Source organism: Oncorhynchus nerka, linkage group LG12 (genome assembly GCF_034236695.1).
Source record: "Oncorhynchus nerka isolate Pitt River linkage group LG12, Oner_Uvic_2.0, whole genome shotgun sequence".
In the NCBI taxonomy this organism is placed as follows: domain Eukaryota; kingdom Metazoa; phylum Chordata; class Actinopteri; order Salmoniformes; family Salmonidae; genus Oncorhynchus; species Oncorhynchus nerka.
In genome coordinates this window covers 44722827-44735908 of record NC_088407.1, presented here as the reverse complement: position 1 = coordinate 44735908, position 13082 = coordinate 44722827, and the positions used below count along the sequence as shown (strand labels likewise).

The 13082-nt window shown below is 42.0% G+C and overlaps 1 protein-coding gene across 1 annotated transcript in view; it reads left to right on the top strand.

Annotated features, from left to right (window-relative positions):
• The window catches only part of LOC115138263 (ALK tyrosine kinase receptor-like), a 683992-nt gene that overhangs the window by 236431 nt on the left and 434479 nt on the right, over positions 1-13082 (top strand). The window contains exon 3 of the mRNA XM_029674939.2: positions 940-1107. Within this exon, the coding sequence (XP_029530799.2) occupies positions 940-1107 (168 nt within the window). The remainder of the gene's footprint in view (positions 1-939; positions 1108-13082) is intronic.

The following is a 13082-nucleotide window of genomic DNA, read 5'->3' as shown; positions in this document are numbered from 1 at the left end:
AGGTCATGTTTTGTGTCTTCCGCCACAGCATGTTGTTGTGTAAAGCGTCCAGCCAGCCAGGACCCCTGAGAGGTGATTGAATGATAGGCTGATAGATTCACTCTGGTTTGGGGCTTTTTTGTACAATAACCCATGGCGAGAAACCATTTGAAACTGATAGAGCACTCCAAAAGAGAGATTGTCAGTTACCTAAGCCACAGGGACATCTCTGTTTCTCTGCTGGTGGCCATCCTCTCGGGAGGGAACAATGAATTTATGGATGGATGGATGGATATAGGTAGGGAACGAAGGAAAGAGGAAGGGAGTGTGCACTACCACTGTTCAATTGTCTGTCTGAGTGATACTTTTCTGAATGGTTTATTATTGTAATAACAGCAGATTGTTTGAAAATCTATAGGTGCATGCTAACCTTCCCTGGAAAACAGCAATTTGACTTTGTGGATTATGCAATACCTTACAGAGAAGGGATTGTTTCCGTGTGCGCTACAAATTGAATTATTTCTGAAGCAGTTGTCTGTTGCCTTTGTGTTCACTTCCAACAATAATTTGTATAGCCCGTGTGTCTCACCGATAATTATAAACTGTCACAGATGGGTTTAAACTTTACAGAATAGCTCTCTTTTGAAAACATACTTCTCATTTTGATCTTCATACTCCTCCTGCTCCTCATCTTCTGCACTTCTACATGGGGTACATCTCAATACTTGAAAGCAGCTTCCTCTACTTATCTGCTTTCCTTGATCCAAACTGACCCAGTGCAACAGTGGACCTCCAGCCATATTGCTTTCATCCTGTATTTTCAGATCAGTGCTTGAAAGAGAAGGCAAGGGGAGGAGGCCACTCAAGACTTGAGATGCAGCCATTTTGTTTGTGATTCATGACACAGTTCGCCCATAGTAGCTACATGCCGTGAATTGACTGTATATCATCTTCCTTTAGATACGGGGTGCCCCGGCAACAGGAAGTCATGTGACCACCCGCAGCCTGAGGATAACCCTGATTTCACGTGGAGCGTGGTGGCGGCAGAGAACCCCTGGGAAGAGGGGAACGGGAGGAGGGAGAAGAAAGGAGGAAGTACACAGGGCTGGGAGGAAGGTAAGAATGAAGGTATCGCAACTCCGAAACCGGGGAAGTACCTTCTACATCATTTTCTCTTTCATTCAGCAACTTTAAAATGATACAGAAGTACAGTGTCCATATTAGGCCAGCCTCAGTCTCAGCAGGACTTACTGGATACATTGTATTTCATACAGAGGTGACAACCAACACTCATACCTAAGATTATTTTCAGAAATGCTGTGTGCTTGTTCAGGAATCACTCTTTGGAAAAGCTGCTTTTGTGTTTGTTTTACAACCTTGGTTCAACAAAGACATTTGGTTACGGTGGTGCTACAGGAATAGAGGTTTTCAATGTTAGAATACTACACTAGGAGAACACAAAAGGACAACACCGAACAAGGCTGAGGGTAACCAGAGATGCTTTTAACTGGGTGAAACCTTCAGGTAGAATATTACACGACATGCATGAAAACTTAGACTCAATTCCAGAGTGTTATTGATATACAGTGCATTCGGAAAGTATGCAGACCACTTGACTTTTTTGTTACGTTACAGCCTTATTCTAAAATGGATTAAATAGTTTTTTCCCTTCATCAATCTACAAACACCCCATAATGGCAAAGCAAAAACTGAAATATGACATATGACAGTATTTAGACCATATACTCTTTACTTTGTTGAAGCACCATTGGCAGTGATTACAGCTTTGAGTCTTCTTGGGTATGGAGCTACAAGCTTGGCAACTCCTGTATTTGGGGAGTTTCTCCCATTTCTTCCCTGCAGATCCTCTCAAGCTGTCAGATTGGATGGGGAGCGTTGCTTCATAGCTATTTTCAGGTCTCTTCAGAGATGCTAGATCGGGTTCGAGTCCGGCCTCTGGCAGGCCACTCAAGGTCTTTCAGAGACTTGTCCCGAAACCATTTCTGAGTTGTCTTGGCTGTGTGCTTAAGGTCACTGTCCTGTTGGAAGGTGAACCTTCGCCCCAGTCTGAGGTCCTGAGTGCTCTGGAGCAGGTTTTCATCAAGGATCGCTCTGTATTTTTCTCCGTTCCTGACTAGTCTCCCAGTTCCTTCCGCTGAAAAACATCCCCACCGCATGATGCTGCCAGCACCATGCTTCACCGTATGGATAGTGCCAGGTTTCCTCCAGAGTTTAATCTTGGTTTCATAACACCATAGAATATTGTTTGTCATCGTCTGAGAGTCCTTTAGGTACCCTTTGGCAAACTCGAAGTGGGCTGTCATGTACCTTTTACTGAGGAGTGGATTCGGTCTGGCCACTCTACCATAAAGGCCTGATTGGTGGAGTGCTGCAGAGATGGTTGTCCTTCTGGAAGGTTCTCCCATCTCCACAGATGAACTCTGGAGCTCTGTTAGGTTGACCATCAGGTTCTTGGTCACCTCCCTGTCTAAGGCCCTTCTCCCCCGATAGCTCAGTTTAGCCAGGCGGCCAGCTCTAGGAAGAGTCTTGGTGGTTACAAACTTCTTCAATTGAACCTCTCTGGGATATGTGGAATGGTAGCGTCCCACTTGGCCAAAGCCAGAGAAAATGCAGAGCGCCAAATTCAAATAAATTACTATAAAAATCAAACTTTCATAAAGTCACACATGTAAGATACCAAATTAAAGCTACACGTGTTGTGAATCCAGCCAACATGTCAGATTTTAAAAAGGCTTTTCGGCAAAAGCAAACGATGCTATTATCTGAGGATAGCACCTCCATAAACAAAAGAGAGAAAACATATTTCAACCCTGCAGGCTCGACACAAAACGCAGAAATAAAAATATAATTCATGCCTTACCTTTGACGAGTTTCTTCTGTTGGCATAAACATCTCAAATGGTCCTTTTGTTCGATTAATTCCGTAGATATATATCGAAAATGTCAATTTATTTGGCGCGTTTGTTCCAGAAAAACACTGGTTCCAACTTGCGCAACGTAACTACAAAATATCTCAAAGTTACCTGTAAACTTTGCCAAAACTACTTTTGTAATACAACTTTAGGTATTTTTTAAAGTAAATAATCAATCAAATTGAAGATGGGATGATCTGTGTTCAATACAGGAAGAAAACAAATTGACGCTAGCTTTCTGGTCACTCGCCTCTATCAAACAGTACACATGAAGTGACCCTCGTTTTGAACAGGGCTACTTCTTCATTACACAAAGGAAAAACCTCAACCAGTTTCTAAAGACTGGTGACATCCAGTGGAAGCTGTAGGAACTGCAAGCAAGTCCCTTAGAAATCTGGATTCCCAATGAAAGCTATGTTATACTCACAATCATGATTCAAACAGTTTTAGAAACGTAAGAGTGTTTTCTATCCAAATCTACTAATACTATGCATATCTTATCTTCTGGGGATGAGTAGCAGGCAGTTGAATTTGGGCATGCTTTTCATCCAAAATTCCGAATGCTGCCCCCTATCCTAGAGAAGTTTTAAGAATTATGGAATGCTTCAGAAATATTTTGGTACCCTTCCTCAGATCTGTGCCTCGACACAATTCTGTCTTTGAGCTCGATGGACAATTCCTTTGTCGTCATGGCTTGTTTTTTGCTCTGACATGCACTGTCAACTGTGGGACATTATATAGACAGGTGTGTGCCTTTCCAAATCATGTCCAATCAATTGAATGTACCACTAGTGGACTCCAACCAAGTTGTAGAAACATCTCAATGATGATCAATGGAAACATGATGCACCTTAGCTCAATTTCGAGTCTCATAGCAAATACTTGTGTAAATGAGCTATTTCTGTTTTTTGCGAAACATTCTTAATCTGTTTTCACTTTGTCATTATTGGGTATTGTGTGTAGATTGATGAGGACATTTTTATTTATTTAATCAATTTAAGAATAAGGCTGTAACTTAACAAAATGTGGAAAAAGTCAAGGGGTCTGAATACTTTCTGAATGCACTGTATCTCCAAGGAGACAATTCATGGTAGTAGTATGTATAATTTCAAACGTGAGTACAAAAGCACCACTATTCCCAAGCCTCAGTCATGTTCTTAGCATAGCTTTGCGTTTGTAAGAGGAGAAAACTCATCTCCAGAGATGATGGTGAGAATGAAGGGTGTGCCCACTTCCTTACATGTTCTAATGATATTTACCATGTCCCCTCAAGCATCCTAAATGATGGGTTGAGATTAAAAAAGACCACGTTAATCCATAAAGTATAGAGAGGGAGACGCTCTACAAAGCCTCAGTCAGTCAATGCAATTCAGTTACATCTCTTTGAATCGCCACACTCGCCTGATAATTCCGTAAAGTCCGTAAAGTCTTTGAAATTGCAAGGTAATGATACCAACAATGGAAACAACCCAAACAAACGCAATGACAAAGTGATCAAAGATGATATCTCGTATATATTTAACAGCAGATACTTTCTGATTTTGTTTAGCCACAGTGGACTATAAAGTCAGGCATAATACATTTAGTTTTGGTGAAATGCTGAAGCCACAACAGCATGTGGTCGGATAGGAAACATAATAATTACTTCTCACTGAAATAATTGTAGCACCTGCCTCAAAGACAGTTGAGCGTAGGGCTTGTGCCCAATGCAGGAATTTTAAATACACAGATAAATTACACGAGGGTGATCAAATTAACGTGATCTGACTTTAAAGCCACAGGCGGCTCAACAGTTACCTGTTCAGGCCCTCTCTGTCTCTCGCTTCCCTTCCACCACTTGCAACCTGGCAGCAGCAATCAATGTCATCTACACGTGGGTAACAAAAAAAGGAGTGCACCATACATGGCTGAAGGTAAAATAAGCACAAAGTAAATGTACGTGCATAATCACCTCAACCCTTCAGATCAGGCAAATGCGGTGGGCGTGCTTTGAATGATTAGGCGTAGCCGCTGTCTCAGTACATTCCACCGGCGCCTGCAATTTATAGGGACGGAAATAAGGGCTGAAAAGTTGGATGAATATGATCCGGGAAATGCACAAGCTATTTCTCTCTTTCGTTATTCTATGGTAAAGTTAAACTTCGAGGCTGTCGCACTACATTGGGAACCTGCTATACTGGCTAGCTGCTTTTAGGTGAGAATAACAGGTGACCTATCAGACAAGCATTGATAAAGCAGGGGGGTGGTTTTTGGGACAATTGCTTTGGCATACATAGACTCACTTCTATATCTAGCACTAATAGTACGGACAACCCACTTTAAGACAGCACACGTCTTAGACCTAGTTAAACTACCTAGAGGTTCACCAAAGACTTACTGACTTGGCACATGCAAAGCCTACACGTAATTGAAGCATATGTTGATTTGCTTTGCCCTGGTGTAAGTACTCTTAAACAACATCTAATCCCACTCAGGTTGGGACTCTTTATCCACACTAGCAGGGCTTAGCATAGCATGCTAAGTGACTGCACTGCATCCCCCCCCCCCCCCCCATGGTGATGAACAGGCATATTAGAGATGCGGCTAATGACAATAGCTTGGGGCACTGATGTCTTTGGCCAGGCGATTAGCATAGAGGGATCATTGGGTAGAATTGTTAATTAAGGCTGTGTGACTGCAAAGGCTGGGTCCAGTGTCAGAGGGCACCAGGAAGTGTTTGTCCACCGTGGCAATAGGAGACATTGGCACAAATCATAGCAAGGCTGGAGGTGACAGTGGGAAAATCTGCATAGCCGGTCAACTGAACGAAGCAGCCATCTTTGAGCCCAATATGAGTTGTCTCCTCTGAGACATGGCTGGTGTGCGAATAGCGCAGATTACAAATGAATCACCTCTGTTAAGGTCCAGAGATTTAGAAGAAATCAAGCTTGATGAAAAAGACAATTATTTTCAAAGCGCTTGGCTTCTCTCGCAACCCCTCGATTCGAGAGGGCTATTCTCAATTCCAGATGTCTACCCCCCCACTGCCACTGCAGAGGATTTGTGTGAATATGATTACACATAGATTTTCGTTCACACATGCCGAGGTGAAAAGGCATCAGCTGGGCTAGAGGGGCACCGGCAGGGGGGAGATATCCAGTAGGCTGCTTGTTTGCCATGGTCATTGATTTGTTTTTTAGCGACAGAGTGCCCCATAGCCAGCTTTGTTGTTTTGCGATTCAAAGTGTCATCTGGAGTTTGAATGGGGGCAGGAGCACAGTGTGTGACTCCTCAACCTTGCTACGACAAAGGGGAAGATGTACAGAGAGAGAACTAGAGATAGAGGGGGGAGGAAGGAAGCTGAGATGGGTGCATCTATAACAAAACATTTCTCTTTTCCTCAACCTGCTGTTGCTGTTTTACTGTTTACCTTGAGGGCAGAACCAAGGAGATAATCAAGGAATAATCAAACAGCACCCCTGATGATGTCCTCAGGCATTGTGAGTTTTTTTTCAATACAAAGTGCCTCAAATATCAGATCACGAGTATTGTGGAAATGTAGCATGTGAACGTTGAAGGGGCCTTTTCTTGGGAGACAATTATCCTGGACTCATTGAAGCTGTCGTAGTATGGATACTGTGCTAGTGTAAACAGGTTAGATCAGGTATCGGGTGTAGGTTGGATTTGGGTTAGGGTTAGGGATGAGACACATTATTGTTATGGTATAGGTTCAGGATTGAAGTTGAGATGCCTGCCTTGCCTACCAGACACATGCACGTGCACGCACACAAGCACACACACACACGTACAGACACACATGCACGTACACACACACACACACACACACACACACACACACACACACACACACACACACACACACACACACACACACACACACACACACATTCTTGTTTGCATGCAGGCCTTTGCATCTTTAAAAATGTAATAACTTTACCTGCCAATGCAGTGACATTATCAAGCATTACTTCATAGGCCAGACACACACTCACTTCTTCTGTTTGTGACACATACTAATATAGTTGCAAGCAAATAGATTGACTTAGCTTGTACTATTGGGAGATAATAAATTATTTAGTGAAGCAATTATCTTCAAAGGGAAAAGCAGGTCGTCAGGGAGTACATAGAGCGGAGGGAAGACGATGCAGCAGCATTATCTCAAAGGCTAAATTTGGGGGATGTAGCTTTCTATTACATTGATTTTTACTAGCTCTTGTTTTTTTCTCACAGACGCCAGAAACCATTCCTCTGAAGTCTAAATAAGAAACATCCAAAGTTCAAGTGAAGGTTGACGGTATCTGTGGCATATGATAAAACTAACTCAAAGTTACACAGCTCCTGCATTGCTTTCATAACCGTCCATTCAAATGGGTCTCTAGGGTACACTGCCCAATTAAATTCCAGACGAGCTCGTGTTGATATTGGCACCACTCTCACTCAGGCTGGTAATTAATGTACAAACGATGTATTCATTTATTTACTTGTACTTGTTTTTTTTTTACCGAATGTTGTATTTCCTCATCCATATAATGAATTTAGAGGGCAAACTGTTTTGGTCGGGCAGAGATTTGGCTCCCCCTGTTGAACCCTTGGTGACCCTTCCCCTGAGAGGACCTCTCATTACAACAGCTATCTAACTGGCTCAATCAAAATAACTCTGTCATTCCCTTTATTTAATGTACCTTTATGACTGATATCGGCACGGTTGTTCTAAACAATCACAACTGTATGAATTCTTAGTTATTGTCATGATGCTGTCACTGTGGTTGATCCCCTCTAATACACTGTTTTTCAAACCTGGTCCTACAGACCCACATTGTGTGCAGGCTTTTGTTCTAGCACAGCACACACATACAGTGGGGCAAAAAAGTATTTAGTCAACCACCAATTGTGTTCTCCCACTTAAAAAGATGAGAGAGGCCTGTAATTTTCATCATAGGTACACTTCAACTATGAAAGACAAAATGAGAGAAAAAAATCCAGAAAATCACATTGTAGGATTTTTAATGAATTTATTTGCAAATTATGGTGGAAAATAAGTATTTGGTCAATAACAAACAAGCAAGATTTCTGGCTCTCACAGACCTGTAACTTCTTCTTTAAGAGGCTCCTCAGACTTACAGAAAACGTTTGACCTCTGTCATTGCTAACAAAGGTTATATAACAAAGTATTGAGATAAACTTTTGTTATTGTCCAAATACTCATTTTCCACCATCATTTGCAAATAAATTCATAAAAAATCCTACAATGTGATTTTCTGGATTTATTTTTCTCATTTTGTCTGTCTGTTATAAAAGCCATTGCAAGCCTTGTTGCAAGCCTTGTTGAGATTATTTTTTTTAATAAAACTTTTTTTTTTACCCCCGTTTTACACCCTAACAATTGGATACCAATTTCATGGTATCCAATTGTGAGTAATTACTATCTTGTCTCATCGCTACAACTCCCGTACGGGCTCGGGAGAGACAAAGTTGAAAGCCATGCGTCCTCCGAAACACAACCCAACCGAGCCGCACTGCTTCTTAACACAGCGCGCATCCAACCCGGAAGCCAGACGCACCAATGTGTCGGAGGAAACACCGTGCACCTGGCGACCTTGGTTAGCGTGCACTGCGCCCGGCCCGCGATGAGACAAGGATATCCCTACCAGCCAAGCCCTCCCTAACCCGGACGATGCTAGGCCAATTGTGCTTCGCCCCACGGACCTCCCGGTAGCACAGCTAGCGCTGCGATGCAGTGCCCTAGGCCACTGCACCACCCGGGAGGACCTCCTTGTTGAGATTCTACGTACACTGTGCCTACTGATCAAGGTCATCTGTCTGAGGTGATTTTAAAGTAGAGGGGCAGCAAAAAGCATTGCTGGGCTGGCAAGAGAGATGACAATTGGTGTTGAGGGGGTAGCTAGCTACTGGCAAAGGGGGATTGTTGTTTTGGGATCTTGGCTGGCACATGGCTGGCACTTCATTCATCTTCATCTGCTGCTTTGTCAGCCAAGAGTTGAGTGGCATAGTTGTGTTTGCAGTCACTTTATTTGTACACCAGGATGAGAAAGTAAAAGAAAATGTGTAACTGAGTGGAAAGAGTTGGTTGAGTCATATTCTACACTCAAAGGCCTCGAGGTTAGAGAGTAACCTTGCTTGAATCATATTGTACATTGTGAGTCTTCATATTACATACTGTACATTCACAGACCTAGTGAGGTGGCGGTAGCCATTTAGGAGGGTTGTTGGTTGGAATTCAAAGCTGCTTGGAAAAATCTGGTTGTATTTAAGACGACAACTGGAGGGTTCCTGGCATTAATATCCCAGGTGCAACCTACTGCCGTTGTGCCCTTGAGCAAGGCACGTAACCTCTAAAACTGCTCCAGGAATGCATTTATGCGCTGCGGATGATCATTTGCTGCTCTCAACCCGTCATGCATGTAATGCGTTGGGATGGGTAATGTGGCAGCAATTACATTTCTGTGAAAATATCTATCCTATTTAAGCCTAGGTCTGAGAAATGGACATTTGAATAAATATCACACAAACAGTCTAAATATCCACTAACAGTGCTTTTTAATGTATTAGTCTGGGAAGTGGCCAAAGTCAAATGCTAAAGTATTTTACATAATTAAGAGATTTGCAGGCCAAGACAAGCATTTGCAAGAGCGTGAAATACAAAAACATTTAATTTTGGCATGAATGTTGTCACTGATTGATGAGAAAGATTGGCCTAATTTGGTCTGATATTGACTATTGTAGAATCTCTCATTGCTATGTCACTATGACCAGAACAAATTCAGCTGACCATGGACGTTTGGGTAATCAATTAACTCCACTCACAGAGTCCAAATGACTGCTTTGGTGGGGTAGGAGGGAACTAGTGGGGGTTAACACCTCGCACCCTGTTGTAAATCACAGAGAGAAGATTCAGGTTTCCCTCCCTAAATTCACCAGAGGAATTCCCTCCGCAAATTCACCCGAGGAATGTGACTTTGTTTCACAGACTTTTCCCGCTAAAACTCTTAACATGTTCTAAAGCAAATACTGGAAAAATATTTCGAACATAGAATGTGGGGAATAGTCAGAGGCGGTCTAAAGAACACTAATGTCATAGTGTGTGTTATTTTGTGATGTCATTACAAATCTTATAAAGGAAATACTGTAACTTGGAAAGTATACATACTACATGCACAAAGTTTCCATCCTGCTATGAAAAATTATGAACGTATGTAGTCACCATCCCTTGAGTGAGGTCAGAGAGCGTGTCAGCCTGTCGGAACAGCCCCTTTGAACGAACTGTATAAAATAATGGGTTAAGAATTAACGTATAAGACCAGAGAGACGTAGATCTGCAGCTCACATTTAAAGTGGTTTGAATTCTGAATCTCAACACGAGGTAGAGACAATAAAGTCACCTCCCGATCAATCACTGGCACTACACGACAAGTCACCAGATACCGGACGACTGCAGAGGGGAACAACAGAGAAACCCCTTTTGGACAATCAGAGCCTTACAAGTGTGCCGCAATAAGGTCCAACCCCCTTTCCAAGGCTGTCCGGTTAGGAGAGACAAACGGCAAACAAAGGCATTTTCACGTAAATACAGTTGAAGTTGGAAGTTTACATACACCTCAGCCAAAATAAATTTAATCTCAGTTTTTCACAATTCCTGACATTTAATCCAAGTAAAAATTCCCTGTTTTAGGTCAGTTAGGATCACCACTTTATTTTTCAGAATGTGAAATGTCAGAATAATAGTAGAGAGAATGAATTATTTGAGCTTTTATTTCTTTCATCACATTCCCAGTGGGTCAGAAGTTTACATACAATCAATTAGTACTTTGTAGCATTGCCTTTAAATTGTTTAACTTGGGTCAAACGTTTCAGGTAGCCTTCTACAAGCTTCCCACAATAAGTTGGGTGAATTTTGGCCCATTCCTCCTGAAAGAGCTGGTGTAACTGAATCAGGTATGTACTGTAGACCTCCTTGCTCGCATGCACATTTTCAGTTCTGCCCGCAAATGTTCTATGGGACTGAGATCAGGGTTTTGTGATGGCCAATCCAGTACCTTGACTTTGTTGTCCTTAAGCCATTTTGCCACAACTTTGGAAGTATGCTTGGGGTCATTGTCCATTTGGAAGACCCATTTTCAACCAAGCTTTAACTTTCTGACTGATGACTTGAGATGTTGCTTCCATATATCCACATAATGTTCCTTCCTCTTGATGCCATCTATTTTGTGCAGTGCACCAGACCCTCCTGCAGCAAAGCACCCCACAACATGATGCTGCCACCCCGGTGCTTCACAGTTGGGATGGTGCTGGAGAGCAATGGAGGACTGGAGAAACCAGAGACCATAGACACCTGGTTGCTGTTGAAAGCCTCTACCTCCTAATGCACTGACCAACCTTGAGGGCTTTAAGCAACAATGAGCTCATTCACTCACTCGTTTTCCACAGCAGCCCTATGCCAACTCTAGCCTAGCTCTTTCCCTACATTATACCAAGTTTTCAATAATATATATCCTGCCGCCATGCGTTTTGTCTGAATTATCAACCACCACAATTACCCAATTACCTGTGCTCCCTGGGTATGGGAATGTTTCTTCCAACTCATTTCACAATGAATGTCCTTAATTGAACCTTACCTGAAAATGACCTGAAATGATTATCACTCAAGTTACTGTCAGATTTCCATTCATATAACAGAACTGAAAGATACAATTGATATGTAAATGCATCAGGCTTTTTGTTGGGCCAAAGATCCCAGTCTGGAAAACACTGCCCTACCTTGAGGATGAAATGACAAAGCCAAGCAGGTTGTGTAATTCTTTACACTTCCAGATGGTGGCGCTCCACCACCGTTCAGCCCGCCTTAATGCCTGCTCAGCCAATTACCTCTGACATACAGATGCACTGTCAGCCTGCATTCACTCAGTCTGTAACTAACTAGAAAAGACAATTCAAACAAGGGGTAGTAATTAAAGCTACAAAATACATTTAAACGAGAAGTCAGGGGAAAAAATGAATTATCCCTGATGTTCGTTGGGATGTAATTACAATACAGTCTGCAATCTGTCCAATTAAATCAAATCACACCAAAGTTTATTGATCGCATACACAGTTTAGTAAATGTTATAGTGGGTGCAGCTAAATGCTTGTGTTACTAGCTTCTAACAGTGCAGTACAAATTTGAAACAAGTATTAATCAAAACTTGAAACAAGAAATCAGAAATCATGAATGTCAGGACAAATCCAGTTAACAACCCAAATAACAATGTATCAGTAATCCAGTTTCAATCTATGAGTAAAAATACCCCAAACATATACTAAGAATACAGTATATAAATACAGGTGGTGTGAATAAACAGTGTAACAGAAATGCAATGTACACTAGTAGATTTATTAGAATGAGCTATATGAAGAATACATTATATAAATAACAATCCAGTATATAAATATGCAGTGTGTATAAACAGTGTGCAAATAATACAGCATAATACTACACAGTGTAAAAACACAGTATAAAAGAAACAGTCCGGTCTTTAAAAATCCTTAAGAGTCTATTGACACACCTGTGCGTGAATTTAAGTAATATAATAAAAATATAAAATAAAATGTATTTATATAGCCCTTCTTACATCAGCTGATATATCAAAGTGCTGTACAGAAACCCAGCCTAAAACCTCAAACAGCAAGCAATGCAGGTGTAGAAGCACGGTGGTTAGGAAAAACTCCATAGAAAGGCCAAAACCTAGGAAGAAACCTAGAGAGGAACCAGGCTATGAGGGGTGGCCAGTCCTCTTCTGGCTGTGCCGGGTGGAGATTATAACAGAACATGGCCAAGATTTCAAATGTTCATAAATGACCAGCATGGTCAAATAATAGTAATCACAGTGAACAGGTCAGGGTTCCATAGCCGCAGGCAGAACAGTTGAAACTGGAGCAGCAGCACGGCCAGGTGGACTGGGGACAACAAGGAGTCATCATGCCAGGTAGTCCTGAGGCATGGTCCTAGGGCTCAGGTCCTCCGAGAGAGAAAAAGAAAGAGAGAATTAGAGAGAGCATACTTAAATTCACACAGGACACCGGATAAGACAGGAGAAATACTCCAGATATAACATACCGACCCTAGGCCCCCTACACAAACTACTGCAGCATAAATACTGGAGGCCATCAAATTCCA